The sequence below is a fragment of the Scyliorhinus canicula genome, chromosome 2 (genome assembly GCF_902713615.1).
Source record: "Scyliorhinus canicula chromosome 2, sScyCan1.1, whole genome shotgun sequence".
Lineage (NCBI taxonomy): Eukaryota > Metazoa > Chordata > Chondrichthyes > Carcharhiniformes > Scyliorhinidae > Scyliorhinus > Scyliorhinus canicula.
The window spans coordinates 59,653,690-59,678,574 of record NC_052147.1 but is presented as its reverse complement, the minus strand read 5'-3'; the positions used below and the strand labels follow the sequence as shown (position 1 = coordinate 59,678,574).

General features: G+C 44.7%; 2 protein-coding genes across 3 annotated transcripts in view; both read left to right on the top strand.

The window, feature by feature from the left end:
• tbpl2 (TATA box binding protein like 2) overlaps positions 1 to 22,202 on the top strand; it is a 44,344-nt gene extending 22,142 nt beyond the window's left edge. Inside the window, exons 6-7 of the mRNA XM_038779433.1 lie at positions 18,443 to 18,537; positions 21,942 to 22,202. Of these exons, the coding sequence (XP_038635361.1) occupies positions 18,443 to 18,537; positions 21,942 to 22,018 (172 nt within the window). The 3' untranslated portion in view covers positions 22,019 to 22,202. The remainder of the gene's footprint in view (positions 1 to 18,442; positions 18,538 to 21,941) is intronic.
• A 1,875-nt stretch (positions 22,203 to 24,077) lies between these two features.
• atg14 (autophagy related 14) overlaps positions 24,078 to 24,885 on the top strand; it is a 47,320-nt gene continuing 46,512 nt past the window's right edge. For both annotated transcript variants that reach the window (XM_038779413.1, XM_038779422.1), the window contains exon 1: positions 24,078 to 24,318. In XM_038779413.1, coding sequence (XP_038635341.1) covers positions 24,095 to 24,318 — 224 coding nt within the window. In that variant the 5' untranslated portion in view covers positions 24,078 to 24,094. The remainder of the gene's footprint in view (positions 24,319 to 24,885) is intronic.

The following is a 24,885-nucleotide window of genomic DNA, read 5'->3' as shown; positions in this document are numbered from 1 at the left end:
GTTTTATTTCCCCTGCTCCCTGGCGCTTTTTTAAATAAGTTATAGCTAGGCCGGTGCCCCAGAAATTTTTATCTAACTCATTTGTACTTCACAATCATTCATTAGTGTGGTTACATTTGTATTTGTGTGAAACCATCGGGCAATGTTTCGCTATCATCTTCAAGCAATGTGAATCCAATATTTGTAGTTTCTGCTAGAATATAATTGTTTAAAGGCCATTGAATAGTACTAGAAATGCCTGTGTGCGCACTCATGGGAAACGGCACTGCTAAACACTGTTCGGTTAATTGAAACAAGAACATCTGTATATCCAGCTACTGACTTTGGGGAAGTTGGCCACAGGTTAAGTTTTTAAAAACCGCAATTGTCTGCTGGAATAATACTGCATTTCAAGCAGTTGAAACTAGGGGCAGCAGGGTAGCATGGTAGTTAGCATAAATGCTTCACAGCTCCAGGGTCCCAGGTTCGATTCCCGGCTGGGTCACTGTCTGTGTGGAGTCTGCACGTCCTCCCCCTGTGTGCGTGGGTTTCCTCCGGGTGCTCCGGTTTCCTCCCACAGTCCAAAGATGTGCGGGTTAGGTGGATTGGCCATGCTAAATTGCCCGTAGTGTCCTAAAAACAAAAGGTAAGGTTAATGGGGGGGGGGGGGGGGGTTGTTGGGTTACGGGTATAGGGTGGATACGTGGGTTTGAGTAGGGTGATCATGGCTCGGCACAACATTGAGGGCCGAAGGGCCTGTTCTGTGCTGTACTGTTCTATGTTCTATGAAACTGCAATTTACCAAATGTTGACACTAGTTTAACTGGAACAATCCCACACAGGCCACTGGAGCTATCTGAAATAAAAAACAAATTCTCCTCCTCCAAATCATATTAGCCAGGTGGTTAGTCCCAGTGTGCCTGTCTGAGTCAGCTATTGGTTTACAATATTTAGGATAAATAGTTGACTTGTTTCCAACTTTGCAACACACACATGTCTCATTTAAGAGACCCCTATTCATCCTCTGGATGAGGGGTCTGCTTTAAGGCTGACTCCTGTCCAGAATGCTGAATGACCGATTGGCATATCGGCCATCATCCCTACTCTCTGTATTCAATTTTTATATTATCTTTATTTTAGGTTTAAAACGCAAACTAGTTCATGAACGTGACTTGTTGATTGATGAAGACTATTTTCCTTGCATTCGTTTCCTGTACATTTTAAAAGTTTGAACTATTGAATATAATTGCACCATTTATCTTTCACTTCACCCCTCAGTGCAAATAGGCAAAACTTGAGGACCCCCAGTGTTAATGTTTTGTCCCCCACAACCATGGCATATTTTTGACAATATGTTCATATGTTTGCATATTCCCCCTCTTTAAACTGGCAACCATCTGCTTTTAGAATCAGCCATTTTCTCATAATGATTGAGGTTTCATTCCACTTTTGTTTACATAATCCCAAGTTTTTTGTGAGCTGTTTACTTGAACAATCTGGTTAAAGCAAACTGCAATTAAATGCTCTTCATCTTTATAAGAACCTCACAAACAAATCCAATTTGTCTGGATCCCCAGCTCTTTTCCACTTGACTGCATGCAATACATTGTACATTTTCTATCAGAAATACATTACACTATTATATTACAATACATAACTTGGATATTAAGCCAGAAGGCGGTGGAGATCAACACATACTATTCCTGTGTAAACTGGGCAGTAATTTTGGTGGATTTAAGTACGTACCCGGTTTACTCCATGGTTGATTTATTCGATTTAGATTTTGCTTCACGTGAATACCATCTTTTGCTTAGTCTTATTGTTTTTGTTTAAATTTAGAGTACCCAATTCATTTTTTCCAATTAAGGGGGAATTTAGCGTGGCCAATCCACCTACCTTGCACATCTTTGGGTTGTGGGGGGAAACCCACGCAAACATGGGGTCAATGAGCAAACTCCACACGGACAGTGACACAAAGCCGGGATCGAACCTGGGACCTTGGCACGGTGGAGCACAGTGCTAACCACTGTGCTGCTTTTCCTGTGTTTCTTTTTAAAGAACTGATTAATGGACAAATTGTGTGAAAATTTAAAATCTTGACTCCAAATAACCAAATTTAAAACTGTTTGAGTATCTTTTTGATGGTTACTGATCAGTCTCTCTGGTCCAGAACAATTCAAACTGAGTTTCATTCCTTTTAGATAGGGAATTATAGGAGATTTTAAATTGTCAAATAGGTTTTCTCTCTCAACCCAATCTTTTTTTCCTGCCCTCTATATTTTTCTTTCTTTCCATTATTTAACTCTAGACTGAGAGGTGCTGAATGACTGTTTCAGTCTTTCAAATCTCTTTAATCCTTACATTATTTCCTGTACTGCTGTCAATTCAATATAGCACCTGTATCCCTCCCTCGCTTGTTGAATACTTTAAATCCATCAACCAAATTTCACTAGATGGCAGTCTAGTCTGTATGATGGCAGTAAAATCAATTCCAAGTTACATTTATTGTTGAGTTTTCTTTTGTTTCATGTAATCATGAAATTATAAAGGGTGTAAAGATAACCCAGCAACTACAGCCCAGTCAGTTTAAGCTCTGGTGGAGAAGGTTAATTAAGGAAAGCCAACATGGATTCGGCAAATTGTTTGACATGCTGGAGTTTTTTAGGTGAGTAACCGAGCAGGTTGATGCTAATGTCGTTATTGTATATAGAACATACAGTGCAGAAGGAGACAATTCGGCCCATTGAGTCTACACCGACCCACTTAAGCCCTCACTTCCACCCTATCCCCGTAACCCAATAATCCCTCCTAACCTTTTTGGTCACAAAGGGCAATTTATCATGGCCAATCCACCTAATCTGTTCATTTTTGGACTGTGGGAGGAACCGGAGCACCCGGAGGAAACCCACGCAGACATTGGGAGAACGTGCAGACTCCGCACAGACAGTGACCCAGCGGGGAATCGAACCTGGGACCCTGGCACTGTGAAGCCACAGTGCTATCCACTTGTGCTGCTATGCTGTAGTCTACAAGGACTTCCATAAAGGGCCATACAGTAAACTTATCAGCAAAGTTTCATAACTCAACTCATGGGGGTGGGGGGAGGTTGTAGTACCAACATGGATTTAAAAAAAAAAAATTGGCAGCATTACTAGAAATGTGATTAATGAATGTTTTCGGTCTGCAGGAAGGTGTGTTGTCGGTCTGCAGGAAGGTGTATTGTAGAATTCCTCAGCGGTATTTGGACTCTTGCTCTTTCTGCTATATATTAGTGACCTAGACTTTAGTGTACGCTGTACAAGGCACAATTTCAACATTCACAGCTGACCCAAAACTTTGAAGCATTGCAAACAACTTCAAAAAGACCGACAAGGAGCAGATTTAAAGTGTGAAGTGGTTCATTTTGGTAAGAAGGATAAAGAAACCCAATTGACGTTATAGGGTAGAATTCTAAAGGGGATGGAAGAACAGACTGACCTTTGTATATTTGAACATAAATCATCTGAAGGTGTCAGGACTGGTTGAGTATGGCAAGTGTACAGGCTTTATTATAGGGACTTGGCATACAAGCAAAAGGAAATCTGCCACTCTTACCTGGTCAGGCCTACGTGTGATTGCAGACCCACAGCAGTGTGGTTGACTCTTAACTACCCCCTCGAGGGCATTTGGAGATGGGCAATAAATGCTGACACAGCCAGCGATGCCCATGAATATATTTTTAAAAAAAGCAAAAATGTGTTATGTTCAACTTGTATAGAACACTGGTCTGGCCTCAGTTTCAGTATCTAGATACCCCACTTTAGCAAAGGTGTGAAGGCAGAATGGTTCCAGGGATGAGGAGCTTAGGTTGCAACTGTTTTTCCTTGGGAGAGGAGATTCAGTAGAGAGAGACCACGAGGGGTCTTGGGCACACATGATATTTGAAACGACGGGGACATAACTTCTTCATGTGGATTTGGAATGTACTGCCTGTGTGTGGTAGAGGCAAAATTCAATCCAGGAATTTAATAATCTGCAGAATGAACAGGGTTATGGAGAGAAGGCCAGGGAGTGGCTGGATTGGTAAATTAGTACAGATGAGGGGCCAAATGACCATTTGTGCTGTAACCATTCTGTAATGCTTCCTGACATCTTTAGCACTGAGTGTCTTCAAATGCACTCCATTCAAGTATGTTTTGCCTTTTTAACAACTTCACAAAGGTCATTTATTGTAGATTCAGTTTAAAACATTTTGATTTGAGGTGTCTACAAATTGGGCATTTAATACTTTTAATTTGTGAATAATTAACATCTGCAGTAGCAACTTTGAATTAACAAGAATGATGCCAGTCAGTTTAAACTTTCAGCAATTTTCCCCTTTTTTCTAATTGGTTATCAGAAAATACAGCATGGATTTGTTGAGGATAAACCTGCTGGAATGTTTTGAAGAGTTGATGAGTGGAATTCTATTGATGTGGTGTACATGGACTTGATACAAGTGCCACGCAGTAGACTTAAAAGTTAGAGCTCACAAATAGAAGGGACAGTAGTCACTGGTACAAAATTGGCTTGGTGACGGGAAACAGCGTAAGTGAATAATGGATGTTTTTTAGTCTGGAGGAAGCTTGTGGTAGAGTTGCCCAGAGTGCATCCAAGTGCAATCCTCCTGAATCCTACATAGAAGATTACTACCTCTGATTTGTACTTGTGGATCTACTTGTGCATGTGTTTCTCTATTGAGTTAGCATTAGTAATTCCGGGAGCCTGTACAATTCAGAGGTGCATGCAAATCTGGGGACAGGAGTCCCACTACAGCAGCTGGTGGAATTCAAATTTGGTTAAATCTGGAATTTGAAAAAACTAATCTTGGTAACGGTGACCAAGAAAACATTTGGGTTCACTAATGTCCTTCAGGAAAGGAAATCTGCCATCCTTACCTGGTTTTGCCTTCATGTGACTCCAGACCTGCAGCAATGTGGACCCTACCAGCAATGCTGTATGAAATGGCCTTGCAAAAAGTCTACACAAATTAAATCAAACACATCAACCAGCATTGACCTAGATACTGGAAATGACAATGCCAAACCCAGTTCTGTTATCTCCCTGCAAAGTCATTCTCTGGGAGCTTGTACCAAAATTGAGAGAGCTGTCCCACAGACCAGTCAGCAACAGCCTGAATACTCATGGAATCATACCTTACAGACAATGCCATGGGTATCACCATCTCTGGGTATGTCCTATGACAGGACAAACTCCTGGGACTCCAACATAGACTCTGGACTCCATGGAGTCGCACGGCATCAAGTCAAACATGGACAAGGAAATTCTCATAGCACTCTCCTCAGCTGATGATTTACTTCCCCCAGATTGAATACCACTAGGAGGAAGCACTGAGGGTGGGAAGGGCACAGAATGTACTCTAGTTGGGGGACTGTAAATGCAATGTCTACCATCCAGAGTGGTTCAGTAGCACGACCACAGTCCAAGCTGGCTCAGTCCTAAAGGACATAACTGTTAGACTGGGTCTATGGCAGGTGCTACCTTGACCTTGACTTCTCAAATCCACCTGTCCGTGAGAATATTGAATGGAGTGACCACTGCAAAGTCCTAACTCGTCCATGAATTGCTGTGGGCCATCAGCAGCAGAATTTTATTCGACCACAATCTGTAACCTCTTGGCCTCGCATATCCCCCACTCTACCATTGCCAGGTTTAATAAGTGCAGGAGAGTGCACCAGGCATACCTAAAATCGGGCTGTAACTTCTGAACTCCCCAGTTAGATTGAGGGTACTAAGATATGCAGGGGCATCTCTCCAGCTAAGCATGGCAACTGCCCAGAAGTGTAAACTACCTTCTGGGTAATTCATCTGTGTTGGGAACCAACCGAAAATTTGATTTTTAAATCATAACTTTGGAAAGTTCCAACAGGATTACATATCCAGATCCCCGCCTCAACTAACCACGGGATTTCCCCCAACTCTATTTGACTGGACCTTGACCCACCCTGCCAACTGCCCACTTCAGACCACCTACTAACCATCCCCCTTGGCTTGTCCATTTCAGTGAGACCTTTTCTAAAATTAACCTAGTTTGCAGCAGTTCTTGTTCTTCAATCCATCTGAGCTCGACTTCACGCTGGGCCTTGGTCTGGATTATGGCTGGCGTGAGTCAGAAGATCGGGTGAGAGGCATGGAAGGAAATCCACAAACTGTCGATTACCACTACAAGGGAGTTTTCAACCTGGTGAAGCTACAACCCGACTTCCATAAGCAGCATATGCGACTGATACAGCTAAGCCATTCCACAACCAACGGATAAGATCGAAGCTCTGCAGTCCTGTCCATTTCAGTCGTGAATGGTGATGGACAATTTAACTGGGGAGGAAGCTCCACAATTATCACCGTCCATGATAGGGGAGCTCCACATATCAATGCACAAGAGAAGGCTGCAGCGACTAGAAGTGCTGAGTTGATGATTCATCTCTGTTGGGAGGTTGCCAGTATCACCGGGCCAGTTTTAATGCAATTCGATTAACTCCACGTGGTATCAAGAAAATGGCTGAAGGCACGAGGTACAGCCAGGGCTATTGGCCCTGACAAGATTCCAGCAATAGTACTGAAGACTTGTGCTCCAGAACTAGCTGCACCATTAGCCAAGCTGTTCCAGTACATGACACACTTTCCATTATGTGCCCAGAGTAGGACAAATCCAACCTCGCCAGTCTAATTATGATGGACAATAAGGCTGAGCCAAGACTTGATAGAAGTATTCAAGTTCTCGAGCGTGAAAGGGCAGGGTAAACAGTAAGAAAGTGTTCCCATTCAAAAGAGGTCATCCAGTACTAGAGGGCACATTCAAAATAATTAAAAGGAACCCAGTGGTGAGGAAAAACCCCAAAGGGTGCTTGACATCTGGAACAAATTCCCAAGATGTTGGTGGAGGCAGATTCAATCAGGACATTCAAAAATGAATTTCATTGCTATCTGAAACACGTGCAAGGTGATGGGGATAAGGCAGGGAGTGGGACCAGGTAGAATGCTCTTGCTGCTCTTATGGGCCTGCTCACTGATCCTCTGTTTGAATTCTCCAGAGCCACTCAGCTCCTGACCTTGGTCCAAACACTTACAAGACAGCTGAATTCAAGAGATGATGTGAGTGACTGCCTTCAACATCAAGGCAGCATATTATTGTGTGTGGCATCAAGGAGCCAAATGAGTCAATGGGAATTGGGGGTGGGGGGAGGAGGAGGAGAAGAGAACTTCCCCTGGTTCAAGTCGAACATAGCACTGTTGTTGGAGGTCAGTTTGATTTTAATTTGATTTATTATCACATGTACCAAAGTACAGTATTTTTCTGTGGCCAAGGGAACGTACAAAGACAAAAAAATCAACAGAGAACATTGACAAATGGTACATCGACAAAGTGATTGGTTACAGTGAGGAACAAGGGGCCAAACAAAGCAAATACGTGAGCAACAGCAGCATAGGGCATCGTGAATAGTGTTCTTACAGGGAACAGATCAGCCCGAGGGGGAGTCGGTGAGGAGTCTTGAAGCTGTGGGGAAGAAGCTGTTCCCATGTCTGGATGTGCGAGTCTTCAGACTTCTGAACGTTCTGCCTGATGAAGGGTCTGGAAGAAGGCAATGCCTGGGTGGGTGGGGCCACTGATGACGCTGTCTGCCTTCCCGAGGCAGCGGGAAGTGCAAACAGAATCGTTCTGCCTGATGAAGGGTCTGGAAGAAGGCAATGCCTGGGTGGGTGGGGCCACTGATGATGCTGTCTGCCTTCCTGAGGCAGTGGGAGGTGCAAACAGAATCAATGTTTGGGCGGCAAACTTGTGTGATACGTTGGGCTGAGTTCACCACACTCTGCAGTTTCTTGTGATCTTGGGCTGAGCAGTTGCCATACCAAGCTGTACTGCAGCTGGATAGGACGCTCTCTATCGCACATCTGTAGATGTTTGTGAGAGTCGATGCAGACATGCCGAATTTTCTTAGCTTCCATAGGAAGTAGAGACGTTGGGCTTTCTTGACTATTGCATCAACGCGAGTGAACTAGGACAGACTGTTGGTGATGGTGGCCACCAGGAACTTAAAGCTATTGGCCATCTCCACTTCGGAGCCATTAATGCAGATGGGGGTGTGTGTCGTGCTACATTTCCTGAAGTCAATGATCAGTTCCTTAGTATTTCTGTGAGAGAGGTTTTTGGTACACCATGCAACCAAGTGATTTATCTCCCTCCTGAAGTCTGATTCATCGTTGTTTGAGATACGGCCCACCACAGTCTTATCATCCGCAAACTTATAGATTGAGTTGGAGTTAAATGTTGCCACACAGTCATGGGTGTATAGGGAGTACAGTAGAGGACTGAGCACACATCCTTGCAGGGCCCCGTTGTTGTGGACTATTGTGGAAGAGGTGCTGTTGCCTATCCTGACAGATTGCGATCTGTTGGTGAGGCAATCGAGAATCCAGCCGCACATGACGAGCTGAAGTCCAAGATTGCAGAGTTTCTCAGTCCCAGGACACTGCTTCAGCAGTTCTTCTGGATAGTGTCCTCGGCCCAAACATCAATGACCTTCTGTCCATCGTGAGGCCAGACAGGAATGTTTGTTGATTGCCATGTTCACCAATCATGACTCCTAACAGTCCCCATGTCCATATGGACAACATTCTAGATTGGGGTGATTTGTGGCAAGTAACACAAAATCTCCAACCAGAAAACCCAAGCCTCTCCTCTTGGGAATCCCCTATTATCAACATCCTGGGGGGGACCAGAAACCGAACTGGAAATAATATAAATGCTGGACCAGATCAGGAGGCTGGGAATTCTGCAGAGCAAGTCTCTTCCTGATTTCCCCAAAGCCTGTCCACCATTTACAAGGCACAGGTCAGAGAATGTGATGGAATGGAATTCTGCAGGGCAAGTCTCTTCTTGACCTTTCCTCCTTTTTCTTCCCCCACACCACAAAGCCTGTCCACCATTTACAAGGCACAGGTCAGGGGTGTGATGGACTGGATAAGTGCAATTCCAAGAACAAACGCTTGATACCATCCAGGACCAAGCAGCCTGTTTCATCAGTACCCCATCCACCCTTCAGTCTACTTCCTCCGCCATCAGTGGCAGCGGTTTGCCATCTGCAGGATGCAGTGCAGCAATTCTTGCCTTCAGCAGCACCATGCATACCTGTGATATCTACCACTTAAAAAAGACGAGGGCAACAGATGCATTGGAACACCACCACCTGCAAGTTCTCTTCAAAACTACACTCCATCCTGACTGGGAGATATATTGCCCTTTCTTCGCTGTCAAAATCCTGTACCCTCCCTAACAGCACTGTGGGTGTACCTACACTATGTGGACCTACAGTGGTTCAAGACAGCATTGGTGGACATGGTGCAGGGGATGAGATGGGCCAAGTGGCTGTGGGAAACACTTGGAGAAGAGTGAAGGTTTGGTTTAGATTGGTATTGGAGAAGAGCAAGGAACAATAACTTCAATGGAATGGGAGGATTCAGCTGGGGGAAAGGATTGATGGGAAGAAACAGTAATGAAAAAATGGGTGATCTTTGAGGAGATGCTGGTGCAGGCTGTGTACATTCCAACAAGGGTGAAAGGTAGGGAACTTAAAGCCAGAGGGGAGGCAGTAGTGTAGTGGTATTGTCCCTGGGCTATTATTCCAGAGACCCAGGGTAATGCTCTGGGGACATAGGTTTGAATCCCACCTGGGCAGATGGTGGAATTTGAATTCAATAAAAAATCTGGAATTGAAACCCATCTGGTTCACTAATGTCCTTTTGGGAAGGAAATCTGTTAGCACCGCTGCCTCAATTCCAGGATCCTGCGTTCAATTACAACCTCTGGTGACTGTCTGTGTGGTGTTTGCACTTTCTCCTGTATCTGCGTGGGTTTTCTATGGGTGCTCTGGTTTGCTCCCACAGTCGAATGATATGCAGGTTAGGTGGATTGGCCATACTAAATTGCCCCTTGGTGTCAAAAAGGTTAGGTGGGGCTACTGAGTTATGGGGGTGGAAGTGTGGGCTTAATAGGATGCTCTTTTCAAGGGCCGGTGCAGACTCAGTGGGCTGAATGGAAGAGATCAGCACTCAATTCTATGATATAAGGCAGATTGTGCTTGACTAATCCAGTTTAACTTTTGGTGAAGTAAGACCAGATGAAGGGAACGCAATGGATGTTGTCTAGGGTTGACGTATGAGGGATTAAACTCTCGAGTTTAAAAGGATGAGGAGGGGTTCTGTTTGAGGTATATAAAATACTAAAAGGATTGAAAAAGTAAATGTAGACCATGTTCCCGCTTGTAGGGTAATCTAGAATGAGAGGACACAGATATAGCTTGAAAGGCAGTAGATTTAGAACGGAGATGAGGAGGAACTACTGCTTGTAGAGGATGATGAATTTGTGGAATTCGCTGCCCCATAGTGCAGTGGATTCTGAATTCTTAAATGGTTTCAAGAAGGATATATATTTCTGATCAAAAACGGGCTAAAAGGATATGGGCAACAGGCAGGGAGGTAGATTTGATGCCAGGAAGTGATCAGCCATGGTCTGATAGAATGGCGAGTAGGCTCACAGGAATTAGGAGCAGAAGTAAAAGCAAAGGGTAGCACAGTGGTTAGCACAGTTGCTTCACAGCGCTTTGGTCCCAGGTCTGCTTCCGGCTTGGGTCACTCTCTGTGCGGAGGTCTGCACATTCTTCCTGTGTCTGTGTGGGTTTCCTTCGGGTGCCCCGGTTTCCTCCTACAGTCCAAAGATGTGCAGGTTAGGTGGATTGGCCATGATAAATTGCCCATGGTGTCCAAAAAGGTTAGGTGGGGTTACTGGCTTATGGGGAGAGGGTGGAGGTGTTGGACTGAAGTGGTGTACTCTTCATAAGTGCCGGTGCAGACTCGATGTGCCAAATGGCCTCCTTCTGCACTGTAAATTCTATGTTCTAAGTACTCGATTCAGCCCTATGTTCCAATATGGAATTTGAAAGCATTGTACAACGTACCACAAGGCTTTGTTTTGAGGCTGTTGGAATAGGAGGGTCAGTGTCCACTTACATAAAAAGTTGGTCCAAGGGCAAAAAAACCCCACGTTTCTGTCAATCTTAAAACCAGTTAAAGTGACCTGAAACTCTGTTGTTCTCCACAGATGCTGCCAGACCTGCTGAGTTTTTCTGGCATTTTTCATTTTTTATTTCTGCTTTCCAGTATTTTGCTTTTATTAAATTTTGGTAATGGTTGTTGAGTTTCTCCAGGATCCGTGTAATGGTTGTTGAGATTGGAGTTGGTTCTCCAGGATCTGTGCTTGGATTGTTGCGTTTTTACTATACATGTCTAGAGGAATACAAACTTTGCTGATGATACCAAACTTAGGAGGTGTGGCAAACGGTAAGGATGTTACAACCAACTGCAACAGGACTACCAGAATGGGCATATCAGTGGCTGATTTAATGTGGTGTGAGGTGATGCATTTTAGCAGAAAGGAAAGGAAGAGGCAATGGCATTGCCTAAGGTGCAGGGAAGAAGGATCTTGGAGGTTAGTTGCATAGATATTTGAGGATGGTAGAACCGCATACTTAGCAAAGCAGTTGCTATCCTGGATTTTACAACGGTATAGACTATGAAAGCATGGGAGTTAATCCTGGATTTTACAAAGGTATAGACTATAAAAGCATGGGAGTTATGTTGAACCTTTTATAAAGCTCCAGTTATACCACAACACACGCAGTTCTGGTTCTTTTTTTTAAACAAACAATTTTAATGAGGTATTTTTGTTTTTATACTGTTATTTGTAATGCCAATGTACAAAAAACAATAAACATAATGCAAACATCGACTCCCATCTCTCCAAGACCCGCCTATTTAACCCCCGATGCTATGCTACCTTTGCGTGCCCCCCCCCCCCCCCCCCCCACTGACTATTAATTCTCCGAAAAGTAGTCGATGAATGGTTGCCACCTCCGGGCGAACCCTAACACTGACCCATTCAAGGCAAACCTGACCACCTCTAGGCCGAGGAAGCTCGCCATGTCTCTTAGCCAGGTCTCCGACTTCGGGGGATTTGAGTCCCTCCAAGCTAGCAGTAACCATCCGGGCTGCCAGGGAAGCAAAGGCCAGAACATCTGCCTCTTTCTCCTCCTGGATTCCCGGATCGTCCGACACCTCGAAAATCGCCACCTCTGGACTCAGCGCCACCCTTGCTTTTAATACTGTGGACATGACATCCGCAAACCCCAGCCAAAATCCCCTAAGTTTTGGGCTCGCCCAGAACATGTGGACATATTTCACCGGTCCTCCCGCACATTTTACATACCTGTCCTCTACCCCAAAGAATCTACTCATCCTGGTCACTGTGGATCAGCTTGAATTGGATCAAGCTGAGCCTTGCGCATGTAGCGTTTGCGTTGACTCTGCTCAACACATCCGCCCATAAGCTGTCTTTCAACTCTTCCCCCAAGCTCCTCCTCCCACTTGCACTTCAGCTCCTCGCCCCCATTAGTTCTTTGTAGATGTCCGAGACGCTCCCCTCTCCCACCCATTCCCCAGACAATACCCTATCCTGGATCCCCCTTAGTGGCAGGAGTGGGAAGGATGATATCTGCCTGCGCAGGAAGTCCCGCACCTGAAGATATCTGAAGTTGTTCCCTCTTGCCAACCCAAACTAATCCTCCAGCGCCCTCAAGCTCCCTTCCAGAAACAGGTCCCCCATCCCCTCAATTCCCACCCTTCGCCATACTCGCAACCCCCCCCCCCCCCCCCCCCCCCCCCATCCAAGCTCCCTGGGGAAACTGGTGGTTGTCACAAATTGGAGACCAAACCGATGCTCCCAAGGGCCCAACGTACCTCCTCCACTGACCCCAGATCCTCAAGGCCGCCACTACCACGGGGCTGGTGGAATAGCTCGCCGGTGGGAACGGTAGAGGTGCCGTTATCAACGCCTCCAAGCTGGTGCCCCTACATGAAGCTGCCTCCATCCACTCCCAAACCGACCCCGCCCCCACCACCCCTTCCTTATCATAGCAATGTTGGCCGCCCAGTAATAATTACTGAAGTTTGGCAGGGCAAGCCCCCCTCCCCCCGATGCCTCTCTAGCTTTATCTTCACCCGCGGGGACTTGCTCGCCCAGACAAAGCCCAGAATGATTTTGTTAATCCTCTTCAAAAATAAAAAAAGGACTGCGGGATGAAAATTGGGAGGCATTGGAACACAAATAAAAATCTCGGTAGGACCGTCACCTTAACGTCTGCACCCTCCCAGCCAGCGACAGCAGTACTGCATCCCATCTCCGAAACTCGCCCCTCATCTGCTTAACCAACTGGGACAAGTTCAACTTGTGTAACCGGCCTCAGTCGCGTGCCACTTGTATCCCTCTGTACCTTAAACTGTCCCCCACTAACCTAAACGGTAACTCCCCCAGATGACCCTCCTGACCTCTTGCCTGGACTACAAACATCTCGCTCTCTGTCATATTCAGTTTATATCCCGAAAACCGGCCAAATTCCCCGAACGTTGCCATGATTTCACCCATCTCTGCCCCTGGATCTGCTACATAAAAGAACAGGTCGTCCGCGTACAGCGAGACCCTATGTTCCCCCCCCCCTCCCCCCTGAACCAGCCCCTTTAAGCTCTATGGAGCAATTGCCAGTGGCTTTATAGCTAATGCAAACTGCAGTGGGGAGAGGGGACATCCCTGTCTTGTCCCCTGGTGCAGTCCAAAATAGTCCGCACCCAGTTCTGATTGTCACACTTTTGGATGTCAGGCCCTTGAGGGTGAAAACCAAATTGGTTCCTGGGATAAAGTAATTTAGCTACAAAGTAAGTGGAAAATAGCTGGGGTCGTTCTCCTTGTAGCAAAGGAGATCAAGAGGAAATTTGATAGAGGTGTACATGATTATGACAGATTTCGATAAGGTTGACGAAGAAAAGCTGTACCCCTTGGCTTATCCTACAAAAGCTAGCTGGATTGCTCAACGTCTGTGCTGTTCTGTCCTGTTTTCCCACAACTTGGGATATTAATACAAAGATATTAGAAGAGAAGTGACATCGTTGGTTGACTGGTATATTTGTTGTTCATGGACTAGAATCATTTTTGTGTTCAGGCCTATTTTAAACTAGCAAGAAGATCTGCAAATAATCTAATGTTAAGTAGAAACATTCAAATGTTTTATTGACATTTTTAAATAGCTATTTCTGCCTCCAGGTTTTTTTTTAAATGACCACTTTATTTACTTTCACTTGCACTAGTGCATAAAATTTCAACTTGTGCGGTTCTGGATTTACTGAATTTTGTGGATGTCTTTGCTCAGTCGTGGTGCTCTTGAGTCAAAATGTTGTAGGTGCAAATGTTTTCATGCAAGAAACTAGTGTGTTGGTACATACTTCTGCTCAGTCTGCTCATGTAAATGTAAAGTATCCCATGGTGCTAATTGCAGATAAGGTGTCTTCTCCCTGTCTCTGCTCCACATTTGTCCCACAACAAGCACAACCTAAATGACATAACTCGATAATTTATCATTATCGATCACTTGAAATCAACTATTAGCTATGGAGCATTTTGGGGTATCTAAAAGGTGTTAAAGCACTATATAAAGGCAAGTTTGTTCCTTATCTATGTCACATGGGTATTTGAAGAACCAGACAATGGCAAGTGTCAATGTAATGGTGCAAATTCATGCTGGGTCATTGTCAAATGAGATGGAAGTACAGATGGGAAGTATTGGTATGTTATTTTGGGGAAGTATTTTTTTCAAGTGTTTCTTTCTCCAGTTATTTTTAATTCTCCATTAGATACTTAAACATTTCAAATGTATGCAGTATTGCGTTTAATCCATTCAGGTTTCTTGCATCAAAAACAGAAAATACTAGACAACTTGGCAAGACTGACTGCATCTGTGGAGAACAAGGGGAGCTGATGTTTTGAGTCTGGATGGTTCTTTGTCAAAGCCAAGATCAGATTTATACTGTTGTGGGGCTGGATAGAGGGCCAGCGATAGAGGGAGATTGACAAAGATGTTGTGGACAAAGGGAATGTAAATGGTGATGATCAAGGCTAAGAAAGTTTCTAATAGAGGCGCATGTGTTGTACTCCCCTCAATAACGACACGAGAGTGTGGAATGGTAAATGAAGGCTTTAATAAGCAGAGAACTAGCCAGTCACCGAGACGTGTGCTTACTGAGTGCCGCCTACAGGGCGTCACCTTGTATCCAGCTCCCTGGTGAGCTGAGCCGGAGGGGGTACGGTGGGTGTCTACCGACGGGGTGGGGGTCCCAGGGGGGCATCAGTGGGGGAACCAGCGGGTGCCAGATCCCGTAGGGAAACTGCGGGGGGGGGGGGGGGGGGGGAACGTCAGTAGTGGGGGAACTAGCGGGTGCCAGATCCTGGAGGGAAACAGTATCTTGCCTGTCGTCGGGGTGCTCGACATAGGCGTGTCGGGTGTTCGCATGTAGCAGTTGGACCCTCTCGACCAGGGGGTCCGTTTTATGGCTCCTCACGTGCCTCCGGAGAAGAACAGGTCCCAGAGTCGTCAGCCAAGGTGGAAGCGAGACCCCGGAGGTGGACTTCCTGGGGAAGACAAACAAGCGGTTGTGAGGGGTCTCATTCATGGTCATGCAGAGGAGCGGCCTAATGGAGTGGAGGGCATCGGGTAGGACCTCCTGCCAGCGGGTGGTTGGGAGACTTCTCGAGCATAGGGCCAGAAGGACAGCCTTCCAAACTGACACGTTCTCCCTCTCCACCTGCCCGTTTCCCCGCTGGTTATAACTGGTCGTTCTGCTCTAGGCGATGCCCTTGCTGAGCAGATACTGATGGAGCTCATCGCTCATAAACGATGTATCCCGGTCGCCGTGGATATAAGCGGGGAAACCAAACAGGTTGAAGATGCTCTGCAGTGCCTATATCACTGTGGCCGAGGTAATGTGGGGCAGGGAATGGCGAATGGGAAGTGTGAGAACTCGTCGATGACAGTTAGGAAGTAGGTATTGCGGTTGGTGGACAGGAGAGGGCCTTTGAAGTCCACACCTAAGTGCTCAAAGGGCCCCGAGGCCTTTACAAGGCGAGCCTTGTCTGGCCGGTCAGTTTGCACTCCCCGCAGATCTGGCAAGCCCTGGTCATGGCCCTGACCTCCTCAGTGGAGTAGTGTAGGTTGCGGGACTTAAGTAAATAGGCGGGCCGGGTGACCCCCGGGTGACAGAGGTTATTGTGGATAGCCCGCAGGCGATCCTCCTGTGCGTTGGCGAACGTGCCGCGAGACAGGGCATCTGGGGGCTCATTGAGCTCCCCAGGACAATACTTAATATCGTATGTGTAGGTGAGAGTTCAATGCTACACCAAGATTTTATCATTTTAAATTTTATCCCGTTGTGTGTTATCAAACATGAAGGCTACCGACCTTGGTCGGTAACGAGGGTGAACCTCCTACCGGCTAGGTAGTGCCTCCAGTGCCGCACAGCCTCCACAATGGCTTGTGCCTCCTTTTCGACTGCAGAGTGCCGAATTGAGGCCGTGAGGATCCGGGAGAAGAATGCTACTGGCATGCCTGCCTGGTTGAGGGTAGCAGCCAGGGTGATGTCTGACGCATCGCGCTCTACCTGGAAAGGGATGGTTTCGTCCACCGCGTGCATAGTGGCCTTGATGATGTCGGCCTTGATGCGGCTGAAGGCCGACCGGGCCTCAGCCGTCAGGGGAAATGTTGTGGTCCTTATGAGTGGGCTGGCTTTGTCCGCATATCTGGGGACCCACTGGGTGTAATAGAAGAAAAGACCCAAGCACCGTTTGAGGGCCTTGAGGCTACGGGGAAGGGGAAGTTCCTTAAGGGGGTGCATGCAGTCGGGGTCGGGACTTTGGACCCCGTTTTCCACGACGTAGCCGAGGATGGCTATTCGGGTTGTGTGGAAAACGCAATTTTCCTTGTAGGTCAGGTTGTGGGCCCGGGCGGTCTGGAGGATCTTTCCAGGGTTCGTCTCATGGTCCTGCAAGCCCACTGACTCCCACATCTACCTCGACTACAGCTCTTCATAACCCATATCCTTTAAGGACTCCATCCCATTCTCCCAGTACCTTCGCCTCTGTTCTTCTCTGTGGGCTTGGATACTGGTGGACAGCCCCTCTGTCTCCATTTCTGGGGATAGGAAATGTCAGAGATGGACCATGTGAACATGATAGGGGGGGTGGAAATTGGAAGTGAAGTTAAATCCATCTTTCCACATCCAGATGGGAACAATGTAAATGACTGGTGATTGCAGTCCTACATGGAGCGTTCTGGTCAGTTAATCGGCTGTAGTCACTTGTGTTTCAATCTCTGTATACTGTTAAATCAGTGTGTTCTGCTCCTTTTTAAAAAATGTTTTCTTCCCATTGGCCATGTGTTTACATTGCACTAACTTTTGGGATGTGGATTACATATAATTACGTTTCTGATCCTACATTCTTTACAACCAGAGGGTTTCTCCGCTGTTTACAAACTATACATATTTATTGAATTTCCTCATCGCAATTTTAAATACATTATCTCTTGCTGCAATTAATATTCACCATTTTGTCAACTGAATGGACACCATGATGAGCTCAAGGACTCGGCCAGTGATCATCAGAAAATATTGTATAAAAATGACATTGTCCTTCAATTATTTGATGTTTAAAAGTCACCAGTTGTTATGCAGCCCACTGAAGTTCAATGCGAGGGTGCCCAAAATCCCAGAAGATAAACTTGGAATGCTGGTTCTTAATTTTTTTTGTGATTTGGAGAAAACATGAGATTAAACCCAATGAGGAATGGGGTTAATCTTGATTTACACATTGTTATTGAAATAATGCTTATTAAACTACAAGAAAGGCAACAGTAAAGAACAATTATACAATAATAGTTTCCCAGATAGTATACCTAAGTTACACCCCTCCCAATCTAAATCTATCTACTTCACTAAACTCCAAGCATACATCTTCCCAAAACAATACCCCATCGTTTTTTAAAACCGGTGATAGATCCAGCAAATAATTACCACACAGGATCTAAACCTTTATTTTGGGCACCTTTTCTAGTAGAACTTAATAAATAGTCTGCCACAGACGGACTTCTGTTTTGTTTTTTGCACAACCGGTTGATCAGCTTGATTCTGAGAGCACTGCTTTGCAATGCAACTGGGTGTGGCTGTGATCTAGGTCCCTAGACTGCTACAGTCCACTTGGCTTAACAAAGTATCTGTTTCACCCAATGCAGCTAAATCTCTATCGGCTTCTCTTTATTATTCCAACTTCCTAACAGTGCACTGGTTATTCTCCACATCAGGCCATGGGTCGTGTGTGGTGTTTCCAGTTCATATGTTTGAGAACAAAGCCATTGTAATAATTGAATTACTGTGTATCAATACAGGAATGGGTTCAACTTAAATATATGGGTCTCAGTTGAGACCCAAGGAGTGTTAAATTTAAGATCTCTGCAAATTTACATTTTTTTTTAATGCAACTTTTTTTCACTTCCAGTTATGAACCAGAACTATTCCCAGGGCTTATTTACAGAATGGTCAAACCAAGAATTGTTCTGCTTATATTTGTTTCTGGAAAGGTTGTTTTGACAGGTAAAACAAATCTGGTTCACTTTTATTTTTAAATTGATCGATTGCATTGTTTGATAAATTTGTATGTAAACTGAATTTTGTACTTGGTCAGTTTAAGCTTACTTGAATTGTTCTATTTGTCAAAAGAAAATATTTTTCTTCAAACTCTGCTCTCTCTGGTTGCAACTATTTAAAAGCATCTCAGCCAAAGTACCTTTTTTTTTACACCTTTGCACCTGCTAACATAGTCGATGAAATTTTCTCCTTTATCCATTTCAATTTATATACTGATCCATTTGAATTCATGTACCTTAAATAAACTTTTTTTCCCCAAGTTTCACTCATGGCTTTTTAAAATTACTCTGAATTAGAAAGGAATAATTTAAGGTGTATAGAAATCAGATTTTAAGATGAATTTGTATTTGTGCAATTGAGCTACCGTGGGCCTACTTTCTTTTGGTGTTATAAATTCTATATAATGATTTATGAGAGAAACTACAAGACTAATTTCGGAAAATAGGAGATCATTAATTTTACACAGATTTAGTGAATATTATGCAGTAAGGAAATGACTATATATTCCAGCAGCATTTTGTCATTTATACAAGTAATTGTCAATAAAATAACCTCGCCATATCTAGGCCGGGACTATCTGCCCCCTGCTCGTAGCGGAGTTCTCAATGTGGTGGAAAATGGGCAAAAAAACTGGACCTGCTCCCTGCAGATGACAGCATTAAGGTTCACACCCTCACTGACGGGGGTTACAAATGGGTCAATTGCATCCTATTAACCGGCTGGACACCGGACTTTCTATGTCTCCTCTATGATGCTCCAGCCCCCTTGGCTGGGATTAACATGGGCATGGATTTGTCCGTGTGGCTCTGACATTGTGGGCCAAGTGGATAAGTATTTAACGTAGGTGCCCCATGTCCATCAGAGCCCCCTGCCCCCCAAAAAATCAGTCACGCCTGCCTGGAAGCAAAAAAGCAGTCCAGGCAGAAAGTGATAAAGCACTGCTTTTTCACTTGCCTATCCTTACACCTGCTGCCTCATCAGATGGTAAGAAGCGGCAGCTATTGTAATTTGAAACCTAAAATACATCAAAAGGCTTTAAACCCCGTCAGATCCTTTGATTTGCTAGACTTCTATTCACCTTAAAAGAGAAATAGCTTTTAGTCAGTTGTAATTGAGAGAGTAATAGCTTCCAGACAGATAGGTCACTGGATGGTTTATTTCCATTTCCCTTTACGCTTGAATGCATCTCAAGTACCCTGCTTTGAACTTAACTATGGTTAAGTGCTTTCACTTTTTTTTCCTCAACAGAAGGCACTTAACTGCTTAAGGAATTCACAGCTAGATAGCAGGAATGGAATCCCTCGAGCTCCCCTCTATGCATAAAACTGCATGTCAAGGGGAGGGTGACTCACTTTTGGGCGCCACTCCTAGTACCAGCGCTGACCAGAACTGATCTGGCAGTCGAACATGGTCTCCCAAATGGAGAATCTTGCCCCTAATTTGAGCCCTGTGCAAATGTTTAATTCCTAAGCATGCCACTTCAATGAACTGAAATACTATTGACACAACCAAATCATAATGGAAAAAGCTGATTTTTATTCATTTGTATGTACTTTGTCTGACTCAAAATATTTCTATACACATATCTTTTTTTAACATACAAATTAGGAGCAGGCATAGGCCACCCAGCCTCTCTAGTCTGCTCAACCATTCGTAAGATCATGGCTGATCTGATTGTAACTTCAACCCACATTCCTGCCTATCCCTGATGAGCTTCATGCTTTAGTTGTAATAACTGACTCCCATTATGATCCCAGACCAGAACCCAACAATGGCTGGACCAAAACCCCAGTACTTTAGTTTATTTGTAAGACTGTGCGGAAAGAATACTTGCTCCAGGATTGATTGCATGAAGAAATAGGGATTTGGTATTTGAAAACAAAATTTAACATCATAAGTGGTAATGTTGCACAATGGTTAGCACTGCTGCCTCACAGCGCAGAGACCTGGGTTCAATTCTGGCCTTGGCTGACTGTGTCTGTGTGGGTTTCCTCCCACAGTCCAAAGATGTGCAGATTAGGTGAGGTTATGTGCATAGGGTGGGGAGTGGGCCTGGTTGGCCTTTCAGAGGGTTGGTATAGACTGGAAGGGCCGAATGGCCTCCTGCACTAGGGATTCTATGATCACGCCTGAAAATAGCTTACCATTACCCCTTAAACAATACTCAGTTGGTTAGACATCTGGTTTGCAATGCAGAGTAAGGCCAACAGCGTGGGTTCAATTACCATACAAGCTTGAGGTTATTCATGAAGGCCCACGTTCTCAACCTTTCCACTCGCCTGAGGTATGATGATCCTAGAGTTAAATCACCACCAGTCAGCTTTCCCCCTCCCAAGAGGAAAGCAGCCTATGGTCATCTGGGACCAAGGCGACTTTACGTTTTACTAAACAATACTTCTCCACACAGTAAGTAAAATACCCTTCATTACTATTTGTATTCCCAATTAAGACGACAAGAAAGAAAAAAACACAAGCTCTCATTCCAATAGCACAGCAATACTTGCTTTCCAGAACAAATTTGGCTCCTGTTAGAACCTCTGCAGACTTTGGCTTGATATCTTCAAAAAGCTGTTTCAATTGGTTTGTTTCAGCTTCCCCCTTGACTTTAACAGCTTTAATTTTGTAGCTTTAAATAATTAATAAAAAGAAACTAGTAGCCAGATCAGACTTCAACTCAAAAACTTCCTCAATGTCTGAATACCTTGGCCCCACCCAGCAACCTCCCCAGACTGTAAACACATCAACTCTCAGCATCAAACAACAGTGCATTTGCCAAGGCTTTTGCAATGATCAATTTCACCTCTTGTTTCATACATAGAACATAGAACAGCACAGAACAGGCCCTTCGGCCCTCGATGTTGTGCCGAGCAATGATCACCCTACTCAAACCCACGTATCCACCCTATGCCCGTAACCCAACAACCCCCCCCTTAACCTTACTTTTTAGGACACTACGGGCAATTTAGCATGGCCAATCCACCTAACCCGCACATCTTTGGACTGTGGGAGGAAACCGGAGCACCCGGAGGAAACCCATTCACACACGGGGAGGACGTGCAGACTCCACACAGACAGTGACCCAGCCGGGAATCGAACCTGGGACCCTGGAGCTGTGAAGCATTTATGCTAACCACCATGCTACCGTGCTGCCCCTAAATGTTTTCTGGTTTTGCAGAACAAGGTTCCTTTAAAGCATAAGTACTGTGGTCAAACACACTAACCCAGGCTGTTAACCCTTGAATTGCAAAATATTTATAAACTAATAATCTAAAATCCTGCATTCATGACATGCCTGAATAGGAACATCAACTATGTAGTACTCAAAATAAAAATGTTTGTTTATCCTGTAGGTGCCAAAGTCCGTTCAGAGATCTATGACGCATTTGAGAACATTTACCCCATTTTGAAGGGCTTTAAGAAGGGCTAGTCGCAAAGCCAAAATTCCTTTACGGACATTCGTATATCTCTAAACAAGAACTGATATGTGGATGAGCACAGATGAAAGTAATCACTTCCTTGCTACTACATATTTTGCAATGTGCAAAATTATAACACAAGATTGAAGAGGATGGGTCTTCTGGAATTTTAATTCAACCAACCAAACAAATCTACAGTTTTCATAGCAAGTATTTCCATTCCATATGTTAATCACTCTGCCTTGTTTGAACAACTTACTAGTGGCAATTCTATACTTTCCTTTTACTCGTTTGAACTTGTCCCCAACTTTACTCCTGCAGCTTAATTTGAATTAACTTTGTTTATACTAATTGCTATCCTGTATAACTACTGAGATCAGTGTTTCCTCCTTTTGAGACGTGTTTATCCTCTCCATATGTCATTATTTTACCCACTTATATATTTCCTAAGTTTATTTGTCAGTTGTCGTTCCTAATAAAGTGCTGTGTTCAAATTAAGTAATTAGCAGTGAGTTTCTAAATGAGATTCCAATCTCATTCTATGAAGCAGCACATTCAAACAGCTTGAACAGATATAAAATGTCCTTTTTGTGGAATAAATTATTTAATTATAAAACAATGCAAATTTTTGCTGATTTCAGTATGGGTGGAGGAAAAGTGTATTTTCAGTATATTGTACATTATTTGTATGGCTTTAAGAATCCAGATTAGATGAAAATTTGTATTTTGAAAGCAATCTGTTGCAGAAAATAAATGAGTAAATATTCTAGATTTGTATTTTGTTTCAAATTTTTTAAATTTGGTTTTGTTGCAATTTTTCCTAGGCCAATTTGCTGGCAAGACTATGAAATTTTAAACCAAGTAGAAATGTCTTTAATTTTCCTTGTCTTCCCATCCAGCCAAATCATCCTTGCAATCATTTACAGTCAATACCTCTTCAGCATGCATCACTTTTGTATGCAGAGTATGCTTTTGCAAATGGCCAGTCTCGTAACTTCAGAAACAGAGGTTTCAACCTCTATGTTAACAAAGAATAGTTGAAACATACAAACTACATCCCTCATTCAATCCCCAGTCTGGGTTTAACTCTGGTATGGGTATTGCAACAGGCCACAATACTTTTGAATTATTGTAGTTGTGCCAGAGTCATATGAACATACTATTCAGACCCTGCTCTGCCATTCGATAAGTTCGTGATTGATGTGCTTGTCTCGAATGTCACATTCCTGTCTATCCCCATAAACTTTGCTTCCCGTGCCTACTTCTACATCCACTGCAAAATATTAATGTGGAGATGCTGGCATTGGACTGGGGCGAGCACAGTAAGAAGTTCTTAATACCAGATTAAAGTCCAACAGTTTTGTTTCGTATCACCGGCTTTCAGAGCACTGCTCCTGCACCTGAGGATGTAGCAGTGCTCCAAAAGCTAGTGATTCGAAACAAACCTGTTGGCCTTTAACCTGGTGTTGTAAAATATTAAATACCCACTGCTTTTGAGGATGAGAATTCCAAAAGTGCACAACTCTCAAATTCTTCTTGTATCTGTCCTAAATGCCGCCCAGTAATACTGATAATGGTAAAAGTGACCAGTGGAGTTACTCGTATGAATGAAGTTTAAAAATTGCGTTTTAATTACAATGAGGAGAGGGTTACATCCACCTTGTAAATCTTCGTCTTTCAGACGTTAGTCGACCTCGTGTGTACTTGCAGCAGCTTCAATTTTTAACTTGGGCTTTATACTTGCTGTGTCCCCTTCCAAAACTTTTAAATGGCAGAAGCTCCATCCCTGAGCTTTTCGGGGCTCCAATCGAGGGGTGGAGAGAGGGAGATTATATCCCACGGTAGAGTTAATTCGCTTTTACCACAACACTATGAACGTTCACTAGTCTTTAATTGTCCCTGCGCTATGTGGAGGGGAAGAAACGGCCTCTCGCCCCAGCCACTCAGCGCTTGGCGCGCTCCCGCGCGCCGAAGGCAATTGGTGGGCGATGGCACGTGACACCAGCCAACTGCACCCACAATGCACCCTAGTTAAACAAAACCACGTGACCCCCCCCCACCCACCCACTGCAGCGCGCGCGCTCAGTATGGCGTCTTCCATGGAGCGGAGGAGGGCGCCGCGAGCCGGAGCCGGCCAGACACGCGACCAACCGCCGCCGCCGCCACTGCTCGACTCGGTGGACGATGCCGAGGGGCTGTACGTGGCCGTGGAGCGGTGCCCGCTCTGCAACACCGCCAGAAGGCGCCTCACCTGCGCCAAATGCATCCTGGCCGGAGATTTTGTTTACTTCGACAGCAGGAACTCGGAGAGGTATTGTTTACCAGCAGTGAGACCGCGAATGTTGTTGTTGCAAAAGGAGCAGGGCGGCCCGCGGCCGGCTTAAAGGCCCCTCACAAGCCCCCTGGGCCAAGTTGTCCAAAATGCAGCATTAAATCACAGCGGTGTTTTCTTGGGTTGGGTAAGGATCTCTGGTTAAACATGTCTTACACGAATGTTCAGCGGGACATTCCCACCCTCCTCAATCCCAATTCTGCCAAGAGCCTGGCTGAAGAAAGAATACGACTTTGCTGTTGTGCAATCCCTTGCCGCTCCCAAGTTGCACAGTTCTCTAATGTGTACAATTTTGGGCATGTATCAATTTTTGTACTCTTGCGGAAGACCAAAAGACTCCGAGCTGCCAAGCATTCTGAATATATGGAACTTATTTTATGCTTTCGATTTTAACGTTGTTCCAATTTCGATACCATGAAATCCAAAGCAGAATTATTGGAAATTGAAACACACTGTTGGATATGCCAGAGGGCCAGTCAGTACCCCCAAACATAAAGATTAATCACAGTTTGATCACCCTACACTGCTTTGATTTAGATATATCGC